Source organism: Choloepus didactylus, chromosome 18 (assembly GCF_015220235.1).
Source record: "Choloepus didactylus isolate mChoDid1 chromosome 18, mChoDid1.pri, whole genome shotgun sequence".
Lineage (NCBI taxonomy): Eukaryota > Metazoa > Chordata > Mammalia > Pilosa > Megalonychidae > Choloepus > Choloepus didactylus.
In genome coordinates this window covers 1,138,353-1,163,124 of record NC_051324.1, presented here as the reverse complement: position 1 = coordinate 1,163,124, position 24,772 = coordinate 1,138,353, and the positions used below count along the sequence as shown (strand labels likewise).

General features: G+C 64.5%; 1 protein-coding gene across 4 annotated transcripts in view; it reads right to left on the bottom strand.

The window, feature by feature from the left end:
* Positions 1-305: 305 nt before the first annotated feature.
* The window catches only part of RAI1 (retinoic acid induced 1), a 105,073-nt gene continuing 80,606 nt past the window's right edge, over positions 306-24,772 (bottom strand). For 3 of the 4 annotated variants that reach the window (XM_037808591.1, XM_037808589.1, XM_037808590.1), the window contains exons 2-5: positions 12,618-18,054; positions 7,943-8,036; positions 1,938-1,987; positions 306-1,424 (exon numbers count right to left, since the gene is read on the bottom strand). In XM_037808591.1, the coding sequence (XP_037664519.1) occupies positions 1,410-1,424; positions 1,938-1,987; positions 7,943-8,036; positions 12,618-18,038 (5,580 nt within the window). In that variant the 5' untranslated portion in view covers positions 18,039-18,054 and the 3' untranslated portion in view covers positions 306-1,409. The remainder of the gene's footprint in view (positions 1,425-1,937; positions 1,988-7,942; positions 8,037-12,617; positions 18,055-24,772) is intronic. The other variant, XM_037808592.1, reaches the window with a different exon arrangement.

The window sequence follows — 24,772 nt, the reverse complement described above, 5'->3', positions numbered from 1 at the left end:
CTGACCCCCAGCTGGTCCTGCCCCACTGACCTTTGGGTTATATCAGCCCCGCACACGCGCGTGCACACACACACACTTAGGGCCTGATGCACTTACCTCCCAGCCTCTGCCCTCTTAGGACGCAGGGTGACATACCCTGGGACAGAAGCAGCTACCGCCTGGGTCTCTGTATGTCTGGGTGTCTGTGTCGCCTTCCCACCCCGCTCCCTGCAGCCTACCCCCGCCTAGGGCCCGGCCCCTCCAGGCCACCTGCTCAGAAGCCACGGGCTGCAGACTTCCAAAACAATCGTCGTATCTTTATTGACTTTTTTTTTTCTGAATGCAATGACTGTTTTTTTTTTTTTTACTCTTAAGGAAAATAAACATCTTTTAGAAACAGCTCGATACACACAATCTTCAGTGTGAAGCAATATACTAATAAGAACACTAGTCGTCTTAACATTTACAGTCTTCATATATATTATATATATGTATATGTATACATATATATACACTATATAACGAGGCCAGATATAATACACACGGTTACCATTTTACAGTCATGTACAGGAAGTCGCTAGGGCGGCCCCGCGCCGGGGGTCTGCGTCAGGCCTATTGAAGCGTGGACAGAGCTGAGGACGTGGACGGACAAGCAGACGGACTGGCGGGGACTGGCCCGGGCCGGTGGTGGCTGCGTGGGGAGGGTCGTTGCGGTAGCCCCTCCGCGGCCGGGGCCCGGTCGGGGCTCTGTCCTGCGGGGCGCACGACGCACGGCGGCGACACACGGGAGAAGCGAGCGTGTCCGACATATGTACATCCTACGGAACAGGGAGCGCGCGCGGGCTTTGTACACGAGGCGGCGCGCTGGAGGGGGGCGCACAGGAGCAGCCGAGGGGTCCCCCGGTCCCGCCCACACCCCGCGGGAGCTCTGGCCGGGGCGCTTGGCCGCGTCCCCACGGGCTTGTCCCCAAGCCTCCGGCACCCTCGGCCGCCGGCCTCCCCTCCTCGGGGTCCCCCGAGAGCGCCGGGCCGCACACCCCAGCCGACGGGGAGGGCGGCAGCACCCGCGCAACGCGCGCCACGTCGTCTCGGAACCGCCGGGGAGCAGCTGCTGGAGCGTGGGGGCCCCCGGGAGTCTGGCCGCTCGGCGGGCGCCCCCTCTGCGACCCCGGCCCCCGGGGGCGGTGGGTGGGCGGGAACGCCCCGTGCGTCCGGGGCCCGGGAGCAGGCGGCTCCGCGACGGCCGTTTCTCTTTTGTTCCAGCCCGGGGCCGCACATCTCGGTCCCGGGTGGAACCCGGATCGAGGGTCCGAGTCGAGGACCAGCTCCGGCCCCGCGCTGGGAGCAGCTCACAGGCCCGGGGCCGCGCGGGCGGCTCCTCTCCCTCGGCGGCGGCGGGCTCGGGCGGCGCCTCGGCCGCGGACGGCGGATTACAAGGACAGCCTCTGCAGGAGACGGGGCGGGCGCCGAGGGGTTAATGCCGCCCGGGCCCCGCCCACCGAGGCCCCGCCCACCGAGGCCCCGCCCCGCGGAGCTGGGGTCTCACTCTTCCCTTCTCAAACCCCCGTCCCCACCCTCCCTCCTGCCCCCCCAAGTCCCCCACCTAGGAGGAGCGATGGGGACGCTCCCTGGGACGCCCCCTCCCCCCTTCCCGGACCCCGGGCCAGGGATTCGGGGAACCCCCCCCCCCCCCCCGGCCGCGGGCTGCCCCCTCGCTCAGAACCTGCTGGGCAGAAAGCTTTTCTCATGACCCGGGGGGCTCACCCGGCCCCGGCCCCAGCAGGGGACCCTCGAGGCGGGGGCGCCCTGGGCGGGGCGGGGCCTCCCGGGGGTGGGCTCCACTGGGTACCTGCCCCCGCGGGGTCCTCAGGGCAGGGGGTTCTGGGGAAGGCGGGGGAGTGGGCTCCTCTCCGCTGACACCCCCCCCCCCGGGGAGAACGGGGACTCGTTTCACTTACCTTATGCTTGGGACATTTCAAGGAAAAGTTCTCTTCCACGAATATGCAACCTGGGACCAAAAGACGATGCTGTGGTTAGGCCAGGCGGGGGGCCGTGGGGGGTCCCCTCTCAGAGCCCCACAAACTGGCCACCGGGGTCCTGTCAGGGGCTGGGTGCAGAGAGGAGGCGCCCCCAGCACCCGCGCAGCCCGGCCCCTGCTGAAAGCCCTCCTGCCCGGTCTGAGATGGGGCCCCCAGCACTGACACGGACCTCCTTTCTGTTGTTTTCCCCCCTCTCCTCCTTCGCTTGCCACTTGCTCCCTTCCTCCACCGGGACCCCCTTCCACAGGCTTTCACCCGTTTCCGCCTCAGCACCCAGGGAGAACTCTCCAGATCCTCCAGCTAGAGTGGCCCGCGCCCCCCGCCCCCACCCGCTTCATCTTGGTGGCCACCTCCTCACTGTTCCATCGGCGGACTGCTTGCTGGCTCGCTGCCCTCCACCGGAAGACAACTCTGGGGGTCCCAAGGGGGAGTAGACACATGCCTGCTGGCAGGTGGGGCCTCACAGGTCTGCGCGTCTGTAAAACGGGCTGCCCTGCTGCACGTCTGCTACCAGCTGCTTGACTGGGGGGTGCCCTGCTCCCGGGGGGCTCCCACCCCGAGCAAGGGGGCAGGGCCGACTCAGGCCTGAGCCACCCCAGCGGGGATCTTCCGAGTGACTGGGGGCACTGGCCACCCCTGCGTCCAGGAGCAGAGGGGACGGCCAAGCACACCCTGGCCTGGACGTCCACCCGGGACTGGGGTGATGGCTTGAGGTCCCCCCCAGCACCCTGGGAGGCCCTGGCTGTTCCCACGGGCTGCCCCATCCCACCCCCAGTCTCCCAGGCTCACCCCCTTGGCCTCCCCGCCTCATTGGCCACGGTTCCGAACAAACCCAAACGCACACCCGCAGAAGGCCGGGGGGGAGTGGAGGGGCAGAGCCCACTGAACTCCTGCTCATAGCCCCGTCCCTCCCAGTGGCACCATGTCCTGGCGACGGTCGGCAGGAGGCAGGGCAGGGGGAAGGGGCAGCCCCAGGAGCAGGGCTGGGGGCCCTCAGAGCCGGAAACAGGCTGCCCACCCGTGAGGTCAGGCATGCAGGGTGGGGGCCTCAGAGGGCACCAGATGCCTTTCCCCTCCCTCACTCGGGTTCTAGGACTTTCTGGAAGGACACACAGCATCCCTCTCAGGCCTCTGAGGCCACTCCCGTCCAGGGCTCTGGTCCACTGAAAGCTGAGGGCAGGAGGGGTCACCTCCCAAAGGAGCTCAGTCAGCAGCTCCCAGCCACTGCCCAGCGTGGGCCCGGAAGAGCCCGGAAGCACCAATTCCCAGCCCCTCTCCTGGGGAACCTCATAACCAAGTGGCTGCCAGGCGAAGGCTGAAAGGTCACGGCTCTGAGGTCCAGCTCTTGGGTGGTCCCTCACGGGGGCTGGGGGCTAGCAGGCCCGTGTGGCTGCGAGGGGCAGCCTGAGGGGCCGACCCAGACACCCCGTGTCCCTGTGGATCCCACGTGGCAGAGCTGGGTGTCGGGGGGGTGCTAAGAAAGGCTGTGGCTCCCACCTGCCCGGACCCCTGACCCGGGCCAGCTCACTGCCTCAGACCCCTCTCATCCCCGGACACCCCCCGGCTGCCAAAGCCCCCTCCTCCCTCACCTTCACTGCCCCACCATCTCTGGCGGCTGTGCCTCAGTTTCCCAGTGGTGTCTCCTCCTCCTCTGCCAGCTGTGCAACGGTGATGCCCTCTGCCCGCTCTGCTGTCCCCCCCGGCCCTGCTGGTGGCCACCGGAGAGTGTCCAACCTGAGCTGTCACGGCACCTCCCGGGTATGGCCACGGATGCCTCAGACACACTTGCCATTGGGGGCAGACGTTTCCAGAAATAGCCCTGACCCTCCCTTCCCTGTCTCCACACCCTCGGATGTGGCAGAGGATGAGGTCACAGGGAGCAAAGTGTCCCAGCTGGGGCTGTGCTGGCTTCTCCCGCCTCCAGCCGTGCTGACCGCTGGCCGCTGACCCCCGGGGAGCGCCGCTGAGCGCAGCCGAGCCCGGGCCAGGCCGGCGGGTCGTGCCCTCGTGGGAAATGCCGGTGGGCTTGTTGTCCAGACCGGAGCTGGGCCTGGGAGGCTGGGAGCTGACCAGCAATTGCCAGGCCGTTCTGTGCCTCCCTCACACCCCCTTTCCCCAAATCCCCCTCCCCCGCCACGGGAAGGCGGCTGGCGGCTACCCACCCCTCTCCCCCTTCCGCCACACGTCCCGTTGAGTCTGTGCCGGCAAAGTTCCTGGAACGTCCGGCTCTACCTGCACCAGGAAACCGTCACCTCTTGCCTGAACTATCTGAGTCCGTCAGGTTTTTCTCAGACACAGCTCTGATCACGTCGCGGCCTCAGGGCCCCCTTCCTGCCTCAGTCCCAGAGGCTTTGTGGAGCTCCCTGATAGATCGGGGAATCCTAAAGATTTCATTTGAAACACATGTCCTGTTGCTAAAAGCCTGGTGTCCAAGTCCCACCACTAACCAGCAGCTGCTCACCTCCCCTGACCTCTCGGGACTTGGCTCAAATGTCCCCTCCTCCTGGAAGTCTTCTATGGTTGCCCCCCAGTTCAGGTAGGTTGAATCAATCTGCCTTGTCTGGTATCCATAACTCTGGGAAAGACTCATGGTTATCCTGTCTGTCCTACTCAAAATGTGAGCCCCCGGGTGGGGGGACAGGACCGGGAGAGGAGCAGCCTTGGGGCTCACACCCTGATCTGTGCGCGTCGCACCTTGTGACCTCAGGTTGGGTAAAGCAACCTCGGAAAAGATGCAGCTGGGGATGGCGGATGCCTAACACGGGCCTGACACGAAGCAGGTGCTGAATTAATCGCACACTGCACGTGGCAGCTATTATTAGGCCTGAGGCCATGTGTCTGGTGAAGTGGCTGGTCCCCCGATTACAATCTGGCTTGCGCTGCTTGTGGGGTGGGGGCTGGGGTGGAGCCAGAGCCCCCCACCCTCCCCACTCCAGCTAGCGCCTCCCTGCTGGGTGCTGGAGTGGACTGACAGGCTGACACGTAAGGGCTTCGGAGGCTTGGCTTCTCATCTGTGAAGTGGGGGGAAGGGGCAGAGGTCATGGGGCCCCAAACAGAAGTGAGGCTGCAGTTCCTGGGCCCCTCGGGTTCGCCGTTGTCACTTCTTGCTCTGAACAACTCCGAAAAGGAGCGATCATTATAATCCCGTTTTACAGATGGGGAAATTGAGTGCACAGGCCACACAGAGAGAACATGATCCAGGTTTGTGTCCAGATGAAAGCTGCCTCTAAACTCCCCGCCCCTCTGCCGAGTACTGCCATCATCAATGACTAAAATTCTACCGTAACCCCTTAGATCAGGAACAAGACAAGGAATCCCACTGTCACCAGCTATTCAAACATTGTACTGGAAGTGCCAGCCAGAGCAATTAGGCAAGAAAAAGAAATAGAAGGCATCCAAATTGGAAAGAAGAAGTAAAACAAGCTCTATTTGCAGATGACAAGATCCTACAAATAGAAATTCCCAAAGAATCTACCAAAAAAACTACAAGAGCTAATAAATGAATTCAGGAAAGCTGCAGGATACAAGACAAACATGCAAAAATCAGTTGTGCATCTATACACTAGCAGTGAGCCATCTGAAAAGGAAATGAAGAAAATAATTCCCTTTATGATAGCATCCTAAAGAATAAAATACCAAGGAGTTAATTTAACCAAGGAGGTGAAAGACTTGTACACAGAAAACTACCAAACATTGCTGAAAGAAACTAAAGAAAACCTAAGTAAATGGAGAGCTACCCCATGTTGATGGGTTGGAGGACTTGATAGTGTTACGCCATCAAACCACCCAGCGTGGTCCACAGAGACCACACAGTCCTGACTGAAATCCCAACGGCCATTTGTGCAGAGATGGAAAAGGCAATTCTCAAATTCACATGAAATTGCAAGAGGTCCTGAATGGCCAAAACAATCTTGAAAAAAAACAAAATTAGAGGGCTCACACTCTATTTCAAAACTCACTACAAAGCTACGGTAATCAAAACAGCATGGCACTTGCACAAAGACAGATGTACAAACCAATGGAGCAGAACTGAGATTCCAGAAATAAACCCACACATCTTTGTCCAGTTGGTTGTTGACAAAGGCACCAAGTCCATTCATCGGGGAAAGAACAGTCTCTTCAACGAATTAACTTGGTCCCCCTTCCTCTCACCATATACAAAAATTAACTCCAAGTGCATCAATGACTTAAATGTAAGAGCTAGAAGAAAACATAGGAGTAAATCTTTATGACCTTGGGTTTAGCAATGAATCCGTTCTTAGTTATGACACTCAAAGCACAAGCAACAAAAGAATATAAATTGGACTTCATAAATAAAAACTTTTGTGCATCAAAGGACATTACCAAGAAAGTAAAGACAACCTCAGAATGGGAAAGAACGGTTGGCAATCATACATCTGATAAGGGTCTTGTATTCAATACATATGTAAAAGAACTTGTACAACTCAACAACAAAAAGACAAACAACCTAATTTTAAAAAATGAGTAAAGGACTTGAACAGACATTTCTTCAAAGAAGATACGCAAACGGACAATGAGCCCGTGAAACGACGCTCAACACCATTAGCCACCAGGGAAATGCAAATGAAAACCACAATGATACCACCTCACGCCCACTAGGAGGGCTATAATTAAAAGAGGAAACCAGCAAGCGCTGTCAAGGATACAGGAAATGGGAACCCTAGTACGCTGTTGGTGGGGATGTAAAGTGGGGCAGCCGCTGTGGAAAACAGTTTGGCAGTTCCTCAAACAGTTAAGCATAAATAAACCATACGTTCCAGCAATCCCACACCCAGGTAATGTACCCCAGAGAACTGAAAGCAGGGACTCAGACAGACTCGTGTACACGCATGTTCAGGGCAGCAAGAATCACAATATCTGAAAGGAAGAAGCAACCCAAATGTCCAACAAGGGATGAATGAATAAACGAATGTGGTACAGCCACACAGTGGAATATTATCCAGCCTTAAAAGGAACAACGTTCCAGTGCTCGTGATGACAAGGATGAACCTCAAAGACACTGTGCTGAGTGAAAGAAACCAGACACTAACGGCCATCCACTGCATGATTCCATATAGAGGAAATATCCAGAATAGAGAAATACAGAGACAGAATGCAGATTTGTTGTTGCCAGGGGCTGGCAGGAGAAAGAAATGGGGAGAAACTGCTTAATAGGTACTGAATTTTTACTTTGGAGTGAAAGAAAAAGAAAAAAAAGCCCACCATAAGCAATTTCTTTCTTTGGAATTAAGCAAGGAATGTCTTTGAGCCTCAGTTTCCCCAGATCTCTCTGGCCCTTGCAGTCTGTCACTCTAGGGGTCTGGTGATGGTAGGTGCTCAGTAAATTGTCTGTGGAACAATGAATGAGTGAGAGTAGGGAATGGAGAGAAGTGGCTGCAGGAGAGCCTGGTTCTGGCTCCAGGCCCAACAGCCCTGCTTAAAAACCTTCCACAAGTGTTCCCCATTGCCAACAGGAGATGGTTTGACCTCATCTCCTCCCACCTCCTTCTGATTTTGTTGTTTAGGTGCATCCTGCCCTTTTTCTCTGCCCACCGAACTCCTATTCATCCTTCAAAGGCCTAGTCCTCGTACCCCTTACTCTCTGAGGCCTGAGATCCTCCCCATCCCATGGCAATGAGAGCTCCTTGAACTTCTCTCCATATTATAGGTTATGCCTCTGTTTACCCATCAGACCAGGCATTCCTGAAGTGGTGGGCTGGGGACCGACTTATCTCCACACCCCGGCATCACCCAGCCTGGGTCCAGTGCGGGAGAAGGAAAAGGTGACCCAGCATTGCTGGGGCAGGAGTGGAGGAGAGCCCAGGGGTCAGACGGGGCTGGGTGGAAGAGGCCAGGCTCAGCATCCTCCTGAGCCGCTTGGACGGGGATCTAGGGCCCCTCGTGCCCCCCCAGTGGGCTCTTACCGGCGTCGCTGGCACAGGGGTAATGGTAGGTGTGGGTGCATCCTTTGTGGCAGCACCCAATGGTGGCCCCGGCTTCCTGGCAGCTGGAACATGTCTGGCGAGGAGAGGGAAGGCAGGTGAGTCTCTGGCCACGTTGCAGCTAGGCTTTTGGGTCCTGGTACTGCACAGGCCTGGGTTCGAATCCCAGCTCTGCTGCTCTGTGCTGTGTGACCTCGGGTGAGCGACTCAAACTCTCTGTGCCTCGGATCCTCCTGTGTAAACTGCAGACCAGCCCCTCCCTGGGTCATGGAGACTGAGACACCCGTGGGCCCAGCGGACGGCCCCGGGACTTGTTTACACATCGCCTGTGCCCGGGTGTAGTGGGTGCTGTGTGCTCGGGGCAGGGTCTTTGCTCCCGAATCCCCTAACAGCCCTTGAGGTGGGGAACTCTCACCAGCCCCACTTCGCGGACGGTGAGACTGAGGCTCGCATCCAGGCCGGGTGAGGGTGGGCAGCCACAGAGCACCCACGGGACCCAGCCCATCCCGGCCCACTGGGAACCAGCCCATCCTCCCTGAGACTCGGCCCCAGATTCGACAGAGAACAAAACAGCTGTTCCCCAGAGATGCCGGGTTATCGGGGTGTCTGGCTCGTTCTGAGCCTCAGGGACAGGGGTCCGTGGAGCTAGGGGTCCGGCAGCCTCTTGGGGGGCAGCCGTGGACGCTGGATCCGCAGCTCAACCCACACGGTTGAGCTCCCGTTACTGAGGCTGAAGCAACAGCTCGCCCGCTCTTCTCATGCCACCCAAAGCGCAGAGAGGGTGAGTGAGCGGCCGCAGGGCACACAGCCTCCGAGGAGCTAGACGGTGCTGCATCGCGGGCCCCCGAGCCGAGGGAGAGCCGCACCCCAACAAAGGGAGGCTTGTGGGGGGGACGCTTCTCCCATCTTCCCTGGCCCACGAAATGCCCAGGGACACCCCCTCTGGTGCCCAGAGCTGGGGGAAGGAGGAGGCCCAGGCTGGGGGGCTGGGGACCCCCAGAACATCAGGTGTTCCGGTCTCCTCTGAAGGACAGTTTCCTTCTGGGGCCTCCTGGGGCCACATGTACCCCCAGCTCCTCAGCCACAGAGAGGCAGGGGCCCGGCCAGGCCCACGTCTCCCGCCCCAAAGAGGCCCCGGGGCTTCCGAGGCTCAAAGGGTAATGGGGGCTCCTCCAGCCGGCGACCCCCCAACGCACGAGGCGGGTTCGAAGGCCCACTTGAGAGGTGAGGAAACGGGTCACAGGCAGAAGACTCGGGTCCGAACCCTGTCCCCGACCGCAGCACTGCACTTTGAACCCTGCCCTCTGACCCCAGTGCCGCGCTCCAGGGACCTGCCCCCCAGGCACAGGGACTCAGGCCAAGGCGGGGTCAAGGGTCACTGGTCGCCCTGATGCCAAAGCCCCCCCGGCAGGGCGCTCTCTGGGCAGGAGAGGGGGCTTCAGAGGCGATCAGGCTCAGGGGAAGGGGCCCCAGGAGGTGGGGATGGGGGGTTCCCTGAGAGAGGGGAGAAGGCTGGGGCAGGGGAGAGGGCTGGCCCCGGGGGTCCGCCAGTTCTGTCCCTCCAGAGAACAAAATGGAGGCCAAAGAGCTGGCAGGTGTGATGTGGGGGGCAGGAGGGCTGGGCACCGGGCCCCACTGCGTGCCGGGCAGGTCCTGGGAGACTCCCCCCACCACCCCGCTGTCAGCTGCACCCCTGCAAATGGGGTTCAGCTTTGACAGGTGAGTCCAGAGAGGGCAAGCGACCTGCCTGAAGCCACACAGCCAGCTCTTGCCAGAAATGGAATTGGACTCCCAGTGGCGGGTGGGGTGGGGAGTCCTGAGGCTGCTGGGCACCCCCCAGGTGGCCCGGGGGAGGTGGGCTGTGTGTTGGCCCTGGGGTCCCCCCAGCCTGGGGCCAGTGTGCAGGGCTCCCCGGGACGGCCCGGCTCCTCTGGGTGGACGTGCGGCTGGAATGGGCGCTGGCAGGGGGCCTCCGGATCTCGCCCCAGCTGCCCAGGGCTCTGCCTTCAGCCCTGCCCCTGGCTGGCGCGTGTCCTCGCAGCGCTGACCTTGCAGGGGGTCCTTGGGGCCCGGGACACGGACAGGGTGGGCTGAACCGGGCCGGTTAGCGGCTGTGGCACCCAGAGAAGCCCCTGCCACTGTTGCACCGGTCTCCTGTGCATGTCGAGGCCAGACGTCCCAGCAGCCGGAGAGCAGCCGGGACGGGGCCCCTGCTCCCCTCTCCCCACCCCTCTTTTTTGAATCATCCATTTTATTTTATTTTTGTCATGTGCTCACAGCTTCTCTCTCCTCTCCCTCCCAGGTCACAGAGCTAAATTAAAAATAAACCTACCAGGAGAATAACTTACAAGCGCATTTCCCAGGCTCATGCCTAGTGTCCCCACTGCTGACTTAAAAACTGCGCACACACCCCCACCCATTGGGGGTCAGTGCTCTGCTCCCCTCAACTCGCTCCTGCTGGACAGGGCAGGGAGCACCCCCAGCGGGCAGGGCTGGCGGCCACTGCTAAAAGGAAAAACCCCGGTCCTGGGGCTGCCCGGCCATGACCCTCCTGCACCCCCCGGCAGCGCCAGGTCCCGTCTGCAGGGCTGCAGTGCTGAGGGCCTGGGGCGAGACTCTCGGCGCCCACAGGCATGACTATTCTCGAAGGAGACCCAGAAAAGAAAGCGGAGGACACCCCAAGACTCCACATAGCCACGCGGAGTCCTCACGGTGTGGGCTCAGGGGATTTCGGGCTCAGTGGCCGAACCCCTCGTGCTGTTCCCACAGGGGCAAGGGCGTGGACGGGGTCTGACGGGGTGGGGTGTGCACTGGGGTGCAGGGGTGGGGCAGCCAGTCCAGAAGTGGGGGCAGAAGCCGCGGAGGGTTAGGGGGGGTGTGTGTGTGTGTGTGTGTGTGTGTGTGGTGTGTGTGTGTGTGTGTGTGTGGTGTCTGTGTGTGTGTGTGTGTGTGTGTGTGTGTGTGTGTGTGTGTAGCTGGCACCGGGGAACCGAGGGTTGTTAATACTGTCCCGACAGCAGAGATGCACCTCCTGAGAGGAGCTGGGAAGGAGCCAGTGGAGACAGGGCTGTGGCCAAGCAGGGGAGAAATGACTGCCAAGGAGGAGGGGAGAGGGCCGGGGCCTGTGGGGGCCGCACCTGTGGGAAAGGATCGTGGGCAGGGCACCTGGGCGGGGAGAAGGTCCCTAACCAACCCCAGGGCGGCGGGATGGCAGGGGGCCCCACGGCCGGGTGGCTGACCACGGGCTTCCACAGGGAGGGTCTGCGAGAGAGCAGGCGCGAAGGCAGCCATGACAGGGACAGGTGGACCAGAGGATGGGCAGAGATGGGAGGGTGGGCTGGGGGGGATCTCTCGGATGGAATGCGGTTCAGGACCCAGCGAGGGCCAGCGTGGAGACGGGGTGGAGGCCTCCTGTTGAGTACTGGGGTGCTTCCCGCTTGGGCACTGACTTCCCCGATGCAGGCAGTGGAGACGTCTGGTGCCCGTTGCCTGCTCTGGCTTCTCCCCTCCCCAGGCCTGCCCGCTGCTCACATCGGCCACCACCCTCTGGGGCTGGGACCAGAGGCGGGACGTGGGGAGAGGGGTCCGAGAGCCATGTTCCCAGAGCTGCACAGCACCGGGGGGTGTCATTTCCTATTTGCCCTGGATCCCCGGGGGGGTAGGTGCCCTGATGGGGTAGAGGGCCCGGCACTGGCCGTGGGAGAGCCCAGCCTTTGTGGTTCGCCCTTGGCAATGCTGATTGCCCACTTCAGGGGTCAGTAAAGCCCTGCCCCTTCCCAACTTCCCAGGCGCCCTGGTGAGCAGCTGCGGGCGATGCCCTCTCAGAGGGACCCGCAGAGGTTGAGAGCCTGCGGTGCTCCTGGCAGTGGTAACATGGCCGCGGTGTCGGCATCCTGGCCACTTTGAGTACTCGGTGCCATCGATGGCAGTGCCAGCAGCGGACACCCCGGGGAGTTACTGTGCGCCAGGCACCGCTATACCAGCCCGGGGCACACTCACTCTGCCTGTGAGGCTGACCCCCACCCCCCTTCAGAGAGGCGGAAACGAGGCACAGAGAGGTTAAGTGACCTGTCCAGGGTCACACAGTGTTCAAGGGACCAAGCTTGGCTTTGAAACTGAGATGCCAGCTGGGGCAGTTTCAGAGCCTCTAGAAGTTTCTGGGCTTCCTTGCCCACTGTCGCCTCACCTTGGGAGCCGTCCTGCAAGAAGCAGGGGGCCCAGGCCTGTTACCGGGAGCCGCGTCCCAGAAGACATGGCTCGTTGGAGGGGGTCTCCCTTCAAGCCCAGCTCTGCTTTAAACACAAGGTTCCTGGTGTGGGGGACAATTTGCTTTTTAGGGCCCCCAAGGGCCCCCGGAGGGTCAGTTCTGGGCTGGCCTCTCATCTACCCAGAGTCCTGTTTGACAACCTGGGAAAGGGGCCGTGGGGGGCTCTGGGTGGGGCTGGAGCTGGCAGGTGCCAGGGGAGCATGTGAACAGGCTCCAGGCCGGACAGCAGTGAGGGCAGCAGGATGCCTGCCCGGGTGGACCCGTGTGTGCTCCCTCAGCCTGACGGGTGCCTCGGTTTCCCCCACGCTCCCCGGAGAGGCTGAGTCTCCAGGTGGTCACTCAGGATGGAGGGTGGCCCCAGGTTCCCTCCCCGCTGCTCTGGCCTCTTACCATGTCCACGGCCACCTTCACAGCCTCCTGCAGCCCAAAGAGCTTCCCGGCCACCAGGTAGACCCCGCCCGTCCACACGGCGCAGGCCTCATGCACCCAGTGCTCCTGGGTGTCCCCGCCGGGCTCGGCCGGCGCCTCCTTGTTGCACTCGTGCTTGCGGCTTCTGTCGGCCACGGCCGCCTCCTCGCCGCCATCGCCCCGGCCATCGCAGCAGTAGCAGCTCTGCAGCCGCCGGGACAGGCCCCGGGCGCTGGTGCGCAGCGAGCCCTGCTTGGCCGGGTCGGCCGGGCCCTCAGGCCTGGGGGGCTTCCCGGTGGCGGCGGCAGCGGCGCACTCGAGGCCTCTGAGTGTTCTCTCTGGGGGCGGCGAGGCCTCCTCGCAGGCACCCTCTGCCCTCGCTTTCTCCTTGAGTTTTGGTTTCTTTTTGGGGAGGCAATGTTCGGGGTAGTAGGGGCCACAGAGGTCCCCGAGGTCCTTGAAGTTGGCCGGATTTTGGCAGAGGCAGCACACAAGGCAAGACGTACTCAGGGCCTTGGAGACCACGGGCCCCAGGTGCATGGTGGAGGAGAGGGGCAGGGAGGGCCGCGGCTGCAGGCTGGAGCCCCCGGGGAGGGTGGTCAGGGGGCCCCCAGCCGCATCCATGGAGGAGGAAGTGCAGGAGGAGGAGGAGGAAGGCTTCCTCTGGGGCTTGGGCTCGTCCCCGGGGGAGTTGACCACAGTGCACAAGGCCGTGAAGCCGCCGCGCTTCTCCACCCGCACGTAGGGCGAGAAGGCTGGGGCCCGGCTGTCCGCCCGCAGCCGCTTGCACGACGAGATGTACTTGAGGCGGATCTCAGGCTCGGCGGGATCCAGGGGCAGCGCCTGCTGCTGCCGCCGCCGCTTGGCGCGTCCCTTACAGGGCGAGGCGGCGTTCTTGGCCCGGCCCCGCGTGAGCCGCTTCCGCTTGGAGTAACTGCCGTAGCCGGCGTGGCCCGGCTGCTTCTGCACCCTCGGATCGGGCGGCCCCAGCTCCTCCGTCTTTGGCTTCTTGCCGCCGCCACCCAGGCCGTCCTCAGCGTCCCCCCGCGTGCCGCTGGCCCTGTCCTGGGGAGTCAGGAGCGGGGCCGGGCCGAAGTGGGGCCGCTTCTCCCTGCCCTTGCGGCTCCTCTTCTTGGTCGCCAGGGCGCTGCCCCCGGGCTGCAGGGCCTCCGGGGACGGGAAGGCCTCCGGGCTGAAACCCTCGCCCGGGGACAGCTTCTTACTGGTGGCGAGTTTGCCTTTGAAGGATCTGCTGCTCGCGGCTCTGCACGGCGGGTCGGCCCCGGACGCCACCGGGAGTCTCGGCACCGTGCCCGCGGCGGCCAGGCCCTCCTCTGCGCCTGCCGGGCTGCCCCCGGCCCCCTTGGGCCCCCGCTCCTTCTCGGGCAGCGACGGGCTCAGGGGGTTGCTGGGAGCGGCCCCCGAGGCCCTGCACGCCAGCTTCTTCAGGCTGGGCGACGTGATCTTCTGGACGATGGCCTCGAGCTTCAGGCCCCGGCCCTTCCTGGGGGGCAGCACCTTGGTCTTCACGGTCCCCGGGAAGGCCGCCTGCGAGGGGGCCTCTGGGGGCGGGGGCTTGGTGGGGGGCTCGCCAGTGCCCTTGGCGGGCTTGGCCTTCTTGGGAGAAGACACCCTCTTGAAGAGGGCAGGGGCACCCTCGGCCTCCTCTCTGTCCCCGCCGCCGGTGCCGCCGCCACTTCGCAAAATGAGGTTCCGCCTCTTGGTGGGGACGGGCGCCAGGAAGGGGGACTTCCTCTTGAGCACGTGCAGGGGCCGGTCAGACAGCTTGCCGCCCGCGCCGGGCTTCGGCACCCTCACCTGCTGGCCAGCTCGGCCCTCCTTCTGGGGGCCACCGGACACCCCGAACCTGGGGGGCAGGTGGCTGTCGGCCAGGAGCTTCTTGGCGGCGCGGCAGTTGGGGAGCCGGCCCTCCGCCGGCCGCCGCCGCTTGGCGTGGAAGACCTCCTGGGCTTTGGTGCGGGAGCGGAGGGTCATGGCACGCTGGTCCTGCCCGGGGAGGCCCGGCGAATCCGTGTCCTTGGTGTTGGAGCCCACGGGGCTGCTGTCAGAAGCCACGGGCAGGGCGGCCGGGTTGCTGGGGCTGGACGCGGCCTTGGGGGACGGCTTGCCCACCCGCTTGCCCGACTTGAAGGCGGCTCGCTGCTTGCCCCCCAGTTTGTCTGGGGGAGCGGGGGTGGTGGACAGGCCTGGGGGGCCGGGCGTGCGGGGCTCGCTCAGGGCTGTGAGGGAGCGGGTGCACATCCGGGGGAGCCCCTCCGAGGCCCCCCGGCCCGGGGCCCCCGCCCCTTCCGTCTGCCCCTGGGGGGGGCCCATGCAGGACTCGGGGAGCAGCAGGTCCTTGGGCAGCACTGGTGCCCTGCAGGGAGAGTCCTCGGCCTCGGGCAGCCCCCGGTGCACCCGCCGGCTCCGCAGGCTTTTGCCCCGTGGCACGGGCTCCTTCTTGGCGATGGGGGGCTCGGGCACAGCTGGCTTGTTGGGCTTGGGGGCGAGGGGTGCGTCTGGGGGTGCGAGGTCCCCCGGCACCCGCTGGCTGTCCGGGCCTTCCTCACCTGGCTTCATGTGCGACAGGGAGGCCTCGAACCAGCTCTGGACCTTGGACTCGGCGCCCACGGTGGGGCCCAGCAGGATGACGGAGTCCCCGGACAGCGGGCAAGGGGAGCCCCAGCCCGCCTTGCCCTCCAGGGCCTCCTCCACCTCCTCCTTGGTGCACATCAGCGAGGTCTTGGGGGACAGCGGGTCCGGGAGGCCCGGCCTCTGCTCGGGGCTGCCCAGCAGCTCGCACAGCGACGAGAATTCCTCCTCGGCCTCCAGCTCCTCCTTGCGGCTGCTGGGGGGCAGCAGCGGCAGGTCCCCGAAGTCGGCTGCCGAGCAGCAGTGCCGGCTGTCCTCCAGCCAGCGGTCAGCCCTCCCCGCCTCGTGGCACGGTGGCAGCCGGCCACCCGCCTCCGCCTTCACCCCGCCCGCCTCCTCCGGCCTGAAGTCGCCGGGCACGGCCGCTGTCTCCCCAGGCCGCTGCTCGTCCTGGAAGCCCAGGCAGGCCGCAGCCTCGGGGGCCCCCTCTTTGCCGACGCCCTCCGGGGCCTTCCCACCCGGCTCCAGGCCCTTGGCGAGCTCACCGGGGGGCAGGCCCCAGCGAGGACAGGCGTCCCCCAGGTTCTCCTCTGGCCAGGCGAAGGGGTTGGCGGGGTCTGCTGAGCCGGCAGCGGCTGGGTCCGGGAAGCAGTCAAACGGCGCCACAGTGGGGTCCGACACAGCAGCCCCCAGGGCCGACTTGGCGCCAAAGGGCAGGGTGCCCGCTGCCTTCTTGGGGTCAGGGGTGGCGAAGCCCACAGAGGGGTCTTCGAACAAGCCATCTGGGCCAAAGTCCTTGGCGTCAGGGCCCTTGCCCAGCTGCAGCGCGTCGGCCAGGGCCTCTGGCTCCCCCGGCCGAGGCCACGGGTCCTTGGCGTCCGGGCCCAGGCAGGCACCCCCGTGGTTCTCCAGCGAGAAGGGCGGCTTGCCGACGTCCTTGGGCAGGCTGGGCGCCTCGGCCCAGGCCTTGTCAACCTTCTCACCGATGGCCTCCTGCAGCCCCAGGATCTCGGAGGCCAGGCCCTGCTGCGCCAGGGCGCTGAGCAGCAGCCGCGGGCAGTCCCGCTCGCCTGCCACGAACTTGGAGAAGCTGTCCAGCGGCAGGCTGCTCTGCAGGCTCTGGAAGGAGTCGTCCGACTTGGTGGACATGTCGTCAGGCGAGGTCACGGAGCAGGTGGACACCGACTCGGGCTTGGCCTTGGCGTGGCCGGGCACCCTGGCGGGGCTGCCGCGGGCCTGGCCGCAGTACAGGAAGCCGCGCTCCAGGGGCTCCTCGGAGCCGCTCAGGTAGTCGGCCTCCTGGGGCTCGGCGTGCACCGACTGTGGGGTGCTGCTGAGGGGCTCGGACAGCGGTGTGCCCCCCGGCTCGGCCGAGTAGCCGCTGCCCTCAGGGCTGCAGTGCTGGCTCTTGAGCTGCTCCGGTGTCCGGGACACGAGGCCCTTGGCGCCGCCCTTCTTCGGGGGCACGGCGGCCTTGGAGAGCAGCAGCTGCTGCACCGTGTTGGAGATGTTCTCCACCTGCGACGTCAGGGCCGAGAGGCTCTGCAGGCTGAGGTCGGACAGCAGGTTCTCCGGGAGCTTGTCCTTCGGCAGCGGCTTGCAGTTGCCAGCCTGGACATCCACGGGGCCGGCGGCGTCCGTTGGCGAGGGGTTGAGCAGGGGCATGAAGTGGCTGTGGTCGGCCAGGCCGGCGGGAAAGGCCCCGGTGCTGAGTGCCGGCTGGCTGTAGGGGAAGTTCTCCAGGTTCGGCATCAGGGGTGATGGGGTGGAGCTGTAGGAGGGCGAGCGGCCCACGGAGCGGGCAGGCGAGTGGCCGGAGCCGGGGCTGAAGGTCTGGTAGTACTGCTCCGGGGCCCGCACGGCCGCCTCGGGGGGACAGTAGCCCTGGCCCGGCTGCCCGTAGTGCCGATACTTGGCGAGGTTCTGGAAGTGGAGGGCCTCCTGGGCATGGTGCCGGCTCTGAAGGGGTGGCTGCTGCGGCGGTGGCTGCTTCTGCTGGTCGTAGCCGAGGCAGCCCGACGGGTAGCTGTGCAGGTTCTGCACCCGCTGCCCCGGGGCCAGGCTGGCGTTGGCGGTCAGCGGCCTGTCGTGGGACTGGGCAGATGGTGCCGGGCAGCTCTTGTAGGAGTGGGTGCCCTGCCCACCGCCCGGCCCGGATGAGGAGTAAGTGGAGGATGTGGGGAAGGACTGGGAGTGCTGGGGGAAGTGGCTGCCCTGGGCAAAGGGCAGGGCTGAGGCAATGTCGTTCTGGAGCTTCTGCCTTTGGAGTTTGGGGTAGGCCAGGGGCTGCGGGGCCTGCGGCGGCTGTGGCTGCTGGACGTGGAGGGAGTGAGTCCGGAAGGGCAGCTGGCTGCTGGGCTCGGGGTACTGCCTGCCTGGGGCCACCGGCGTCTTCTTCATCAAGTTCTCATCGTATTTGCCCACCAGCCCGGGCAGGGGCTGCGGCTGTGGGGCCCCCCAGGCCTGCAGGCTCTCCTCCCCAGAGTAGCGGCCGGGGTAGGGGCCGCTGTCCTGGACGCTGTAGCCGGGGAAGCTGGGCCTGCCTGGCACGGCCTGCTGGGAAGGCAGGGCCTTGCTGCCCGGGTGGTACTTCTCTGTGGCCACTGCGCCGGCCGGCGTGCCCGCGCCGCCCTCGTAGCCCGGGTAATGCGGCTGGCCGTAGTAATCTTTGGGGAGCAGCCGCTGCCGCTCGCAGCTCAGCCCGGCCGGACCCGGCTGCCGGTAGTTCTCCAGGTGCGGAGTCTCCTGCGAGCCCTGCTGGTAGCTCTGCTGTTTGCCATGGAAACCACACCTCTCTCGAAAAGACTGCATGACGTGGGCCGGGTGTCTGTGAAAAGAGGAAGGGGAGCGGGGGCGGGGGGGTTCAGACAGAGCCGTTTCCTCGGGCCTCAGAAAGGAGCCCCCCAGCCCGCCCTCCGGCCCTCCCCAGGCCCCCACCCTGAACCCCCCACCCGCTGTGCACACACTGGCAACCTCTGGGCCTTCCTGCCACCTGCTCCCAGCCCTGCTCCAACAGATACGCATGTCCATGGACACACGCTCACCTGCAGAGACCCACAGACACACAGACACACACACAGGTGCACACACCAACCCACAGAAACGCCTGCACACACACAGACCCACAGGCTCCTGTGCACACACCCAGGAGCACACAGACACACATCCTCACTTGTGTGTGCAGAAGCAGACACACACAGACGCCTGCACCCCCATAGAACTGCGTGCACAACCCTCCCCTCCAACCACCTCCTCTATTGCGCCATCTGGAATCTGCTCCCCGAGCAGACGTGGGCTGGGGGCCACCGGGCCGCGGTGGGCAGGAAGCGCCCCTTCTCGACCCCCAGGAACACGGGACAGTGGCGCTGCCTCCTGGTTCTGGTGTCGTGGGTGTGCGCAGCCGGCGTGGCCCTGTGTGAGGAGCTCGTGCCAGCGAGGAGGGAGACACAGGCCAAGGGCCCTGGCATGGGTGGGGAGCTCTCCTGGCCCCCTGCCCCCGCGGGGTCACACGCCAGGGCTGGAGTCCATCTGGTTCTGGCTGGAGGGGTCGGGGGCCTGGGTGGGGTCTGGCCGGCCCAGAGCAGGATCCGGGGTCAGGAATGACTGGGGAGGGATCGGGGGCCTTTCCGGGCCGTGCAGCTGGATTCCCAAAGCTGGTCCTCGGTGTCCAGGCCAAAGGCTCCCACACCGACCGCCAGCTGGTCACCCAAGAAACAGGACAGCCTGAAAGGCAGAGAGGTTGGGGGCGGAGGGAGCCGCGGGCCCTGGTGGTCCCCCTGGGACAGGCTCCTGGGACGGGCAGTGGAGAGGCGAGTGGGGCCTTCCCAAACGGGAAAGCGGGAACTGGGGAGGCCTCGCAGGCCCTGGAGATTCCAGGGTGACAGGAGGGGCCCGAGTGGAGCAGGGGGAGGGGCGCAGAGAGGCGAGGGGGGACAGAGGCGAAGAGAGCCAGAGGGAGAGGGGAAGTGGGGGAGAGGGGCGCAGAGGGAGGGGTTGCCCCTCTTCCTCGGACCGGCCCCCACCCCCCGACACCCAGCCTGGGCTCCGTTTGGGGGCTGGGGGCTGACGCAGGAAGGGGACAGAGGGGGGCTCCCTGCGGCCCAGCGGGACACGCCCGAGGGCGGCCAGAAGCCCAGCCCGGGGGGTCTCGCGTCCTGAGGGTGGAGCGGAAGCCGCCTGCCCTGCTTGGGTGGGAGAACCGCAGACTGGGGGAGACGGTGACGAGAGGGGGGCGCCATGGGCAGGGGGCAGGAGACCGGTGACCCGTGTTCCTTGCCCCTCTGGGAGCACAGGTGAGTCCCCTGCTCACCCACTGGGGGGCCGCCCTGCCTCGGTCTCCCCAGCTCCATCCCAGGCCTTGCTCCCACAAGCGACCCACTCGGGGAGGCCCCCACCCAGCCGCCTCTGTCCCCAGGAGCTGGGGGTGGGATCCGGTGCTGGCCCGGCGGCCCCCCCGCCCGCCTGCCCACAGAGAGGGCCCCTTCTGCCCACCCCCTGGGCCTCACTGGACAGACAGACAGACAGACAGACAGACAGACGGGCCCCCCACGCCCGGGACGCAGGGAGGAGCCCGGAACACGCCCGCCCCGCCGGCCTGCAGGCCGCGCCTCGTATATCTGCGCAAATTACATTTCGGCGTTTATTGCTCCCAGCTCGCCCTCGTTTCCTGCGGAGAGTCCTGGGGAGATCATTAACATTTCTAGGGCTATTTTTTTTTTTTAATTTTTTTCCACCTTCTGCAAAATGCATTACCAGAAACATGACTTGAAGCGGGGGTGGCGGGGTGCAGACAGCACGTGCCGCGGTCCCTCCGTGGCTGCCCCGCGCCCCCTCACTGCCCGGCCAGCTGCCGGCCCTCTCGTGTCCCCGCCTGTGACAGGCCCTTCCCAGCACACGCAGCAGCTGGGGGGGCGACAGCACCCACCTCCGGGGGAACACGGTTCAGTGAAACACGCGAGGCCCTGAGCCTGGTGGGCATATGGGCAAAAGGTGCTGCCCTGCCACCCCCCAGCCCAGACGGAGAGGGGAGGGGAGGGGGAGGGAGGGGGGGAAGTGATGGAGGGGGGGGAGAGGGGAGGGGAGAGGGGAGGGGAGAGGGGGAGGGAGGGGGAAGGGGGAGAGGAGAGAGGGAGGGAGGGGAGGGAGGGGGGAAGTGATGGAGGGGGGGGTGGGGGGAGAGGGGAGGGGAGAGGGGGAGGGAGGGGTGGAGTGGAGGAGGGAGGGGGGAAGTGATGGAGGGGGGAGTGGGGGGGAGAGGGGGAGGGAGGGGGAGGGGAGGGAGGGGAGAGGGGAAGGAGGGGTGGAGTGGGGGAGGGAGGGGAGAGGAGAGAGGGAGGGAGGGAAGGAGGAGAAGGGGAGGGAGGGGGGGGAGGGGAGGGGGAGGGGAGGCAGGAACAAAGGCGACCCCCAGCCCTGCCAGGAGGAAATCGAGGCTCTGTCTCTTTAAGAGCCGCCTGGGGCCTGCCAGGAGCTGTTGTTATTAATTATCATGATTATGATTACTTTCCAAGAGCACTAGGAGAGGACAAGGAAGGGGAGAAGAGGCAGGCGGAAGGTGGAATCAGGAGAGGAGGGGCAGATAGAGATGGTGGCCTTTGAACCTGGGGGGCTGGCGGGGACAGGCTGTGGGTTTGGCCCTGGAGGGAGAAGGGGGGGGGTCAGGGGAGGCCCCCACCTGCCGCCTCTCTCCCCTCCCCTCCCGGGCTGGTCCCTGAAACGCCCCAAACCAGCAGGGAGGAGAGAAGCGGGTTCTTGGGGCTTTGCTCTCTCACCTTCCAAGGACCCCCAGGCGGTGCCCCCCCCCCAGGTCATCTCCCCAGGGGCCAGGAGACTCAGGGGCCTGTCCCCACAGCCGCATACCATCAGCTGGCCCGGACCCCAGCCCTCTGGGGCCCCCCCAGGCCCTACCCAGCCCAAAGCCCTGAAATGGGGAAGGTGGGGTGTCATGCAGAGACCCCAGCCCCCCAATACCCTCAAAGGCCTTCCCAGCAGGGCAGCTGGATGCCCAGGTCCTTCCTTCTGGCAAAGCCCCCAGTCCGCGGCCACACACCCCTCCCCCAGCTCTCCTCATTCCGGGTGGTAGTTACTCGGCCCCTTTTACAGATGGGGAAACTGAGGCTCAGCGGGGAGGGGGCTCACAGTGCCACCCCTCACAGCAGCAGCAGTCAGGCCAAGGGCTGAGTCCCCCAGGCCTGACGCCAAGATTCCCCTTTGCGGGGAAGCAGAGACAGCTCTGCCGGAGTCTCACACCCCGGCCCCGGAAGCTGGGTCACCCCCACTTTTGCCCTCATCTTGCCCCCTCCTTCAGGCGCCAGGCCCCGTGTGGGGACCCCAAAAACGGGCTTGTGGGGTGTCACTACCGTGCCGGCAGGCCTCAGAGACAGGGAGGGAGGGAGGGAGAGTGTGACACAGAAAAGGGGGGAGGGAGGGACTGGGGGGAGAGAGGAGAAGGCAGGGGGGGGAGGGCGAGAAAGGGGGAGCAGCGCAGGCAGCAAACTGTTCCCGCACAGCTGAGCGCTGGTTGCATCCCACCCACCTACCCAAGGTTGTTTCATGACCCGGTTTCTTGATTTGTAGCTACAGGGAGAAAACCCAGCCCACTCGAGGCCTGGGAACCTGCGGGAAAAGGCGGTGCTTGGGGGGCCTCAGGCGGGGGTCGCAGGGCCGGTCCGAGGAGGTGGGGAGAGCAGGGCCACCTCGGCCCCCCATCTGCTGAGGGTGATGAGTAATAAACACAAGCGATAACTCATGAGCCAGACTCACCGCTGTCTCATGGGGTCTCGCTGGAACCCCAGGGCCTGGCGGGGGTGGGGGGAAAGGGGTGAGGCGTCTGGGACACGGTAGGGTCCTTGGGCCTGGGGGGGGGCAGGGACCCACAGGATCAGCTGGGAGGGCAAGGCCAGTGTGGGGTGGGGACGGGGTTCCATTATGGGGGGTGTGAGGAATTGCAGAGGACCCCAAGGCATGGCAGCCCCCCAACATGCTTGGGCATGCACCCCTCATTCATGAGCTCCCCACTGGATGGGTGGGGCTGGGGCCCAGGGGTCCCAGATGTTAAGAAGCAAAGCACAGGGAGAGAACGGTGGCTAAGCAGGGAGCCAGCCCCAGCACCCTCTCCAGATGCTGGGGCCCAGCCAGGCCCCCTGTTGAGGCTGGGGGTTCTAGGAGAGGGGAGCAGGATCTTACAGGCTCTCCTGTCCAAAGCCCACCTAGGTCATCGCCTCCGGGGGCTCAGCTGAGCCACCCTCCCTGCACCCGCTGTGCCCACCACCCTGCCCCCCACCGTGCCCCCGCATCTCTTTCCAGGGCAGCCCTGCAACAGCCCACTTAGCACACCACCATCTCCCCAACTTTAAGAGGATTTGAGCAACCTGCCGAATCCCGCAGCTCGGGGGCCCCTGCTGCCCACCCCCACCCCACTGCCCTGTGCGGTGCAGGGTGGCGCAAGAAGGGGTCCCGCAGCCGCTCGCACGGAAGAGGCCCACACGGGGGGCTGTCGAGGGGCGCTCCCCTCCTCTCAGCTCTGAGCTCATCAGTCGCTTGTGAACAATTATTTTTTTTTTTTTAGATTACTTTATTCACCACTCAACAGAAAACATCCCCGTCTTTCCCTGTCTCTGTCAAAATGAGGAAAAGAAAAGGAGTGGGGGGTGGGCTGGCTGCGGGGACAGACAGGGAAGGGCACCGGCACCCCCGGGGGGCTACAAGCAACTGTTGCGGCCCCCCCAGGTCCAGCCAGGCTGCGCCCCTGACGAGGTCTTGGCCTCGGCCTCCGAGCACCCAGCGAGACGGAGGAGGTTGGGTGAGGGATCTGAGGGGGACTCGGGGAGCGGGGGGCTCCCAGGAGTTCCGGGCGGCTGCACAGGACAGATGGACAGGACGTGTGCAGCCGCTGGCTCTGCGTGGACGCCACCTTCCTCCAGCGTGCGCCGGGATGGGCTCTGCTCGACCTGGGCGTCTCCACCCCATTTCCGGAGGAGACGGAGGCTGCCCTGGGGAAGGGGAGGCAGCAGAGGCTCCCGGCTGGGTGGCCTGGTGGCCGCTGAGTGACCCGGAGGCCCCCGGCAGCCCGTTCGCCTCTCTGAGCCCCGGGGCCTCGGCACGGCTGCTGCTTCTGCTGGGAACGCCATTCCCACCCCACGTGGCGCCCGCCCCCAGCTCCGGGCCCCCTCCACCCTCTCTCCCCCCGCTCTCTCCCCTTCTCCAAAGCACCTAGCCCCCCGGGACAGACCTCACCCCTTACCCGCTTCACCACTGGCCTCTCTTTAGAACGAAAGCTCCACCAGAGCAGGGTTTTTGCCTGATTTGTCCATAACCCCCACTGCCTGGAATACAAGTGTGTCGACTGAATCACACACATAATGTCAGAGCGAGTAGTTGGGGGGAGGGGACGACGCCCATTTGGGTGGAGCCGGGGGCCTGTGGCCACAGCCCCTCTCCCTTCGTCTGGGGCTCCAGAGGAAGGAAGTCACCCCCAGGGGCTGGGAGCAAACTGGGGTCCTGGCCCCAAATAAGCCGGGGTGAGGGCAGCCCATTCAGCGCCAGGAGACGGTTGCCACGTGGGAACGCAGGCTTTCTTCCTTTACAAAGCCAGAATCGCATTTTATACATCGGAAAATCTCTCACTTACAAAATATGAACCAAGTTATTAAAAGAAAGTTTTTGTTTCTTTTTTTAACACACCGAAGGGGCACAGAGACACTGCCCGTGGGCCGTATTTGGTCACAAGCCTCCAGGCGCCATCTCTGGGGGACACGTGGACGGGAGTGGGAAGGCAGGGACAGATTCTGGACGTGGCAGGGGCTCACGTGGAGGAACGGAGGGCAGGGCGAGGGCAGAAGAGCATCTAGAACGTTCCGTGGTCCCGGAGGAAGGGCTGGGAGCAGCACGAGCCAGCGAAGCACCAGGGGCCCAGACGGGAGGCAGGGCTGGCCTGGGGGCTGGGTTTAGGGGCTCCCCTGAGAGAGGTGGCCAAGGGCCATCAAAGACGTAATAAGCCCATCCTCCTGCGCCCCGTGGGCTCCGGCTGCACCCACCGGGCGGTAATTAATGAACAGCACAACGAGCCGCCTCCACATGCACCCGTCTCATCCTGAGAGTGCCCCAAGCCACCCTGGAGCACGTGCTTATTACACATTGCCTGGATGGATGGACAGGTGAGATGGAAGGAAGGATGGGGCCGGACCATGCGGGGTGCAGCCCTAAGGGACCCTGTCCACGGAGGTGTGAAGAGAGGCCTGCAGGCACAGATGCACCCAGCAGCCAGCCGGGAAGGAAAGGCCAGAGGAAAATGTAGCACAGCCCCCTCTGTGCTCAGAGTCAGACAGACAGACAGTTGGACAACAGCTGTGGTGTTACAGTGGAGGTGAAGGGACATCCAGGAGGCCAGTACTGGGGAGTCCGGGGAAGTACTGGACTGTTGGGGTGGGGGTACCACGGATGTGTGGCAGGAGAGGCCTGGGTGAAGGCTGGAGGCAGGACAGAGAAGTGGGGGTAACTGCAGAGACCCCCCATCCCCACCCCCAAGGATCCTGCCAAGCTGCTCT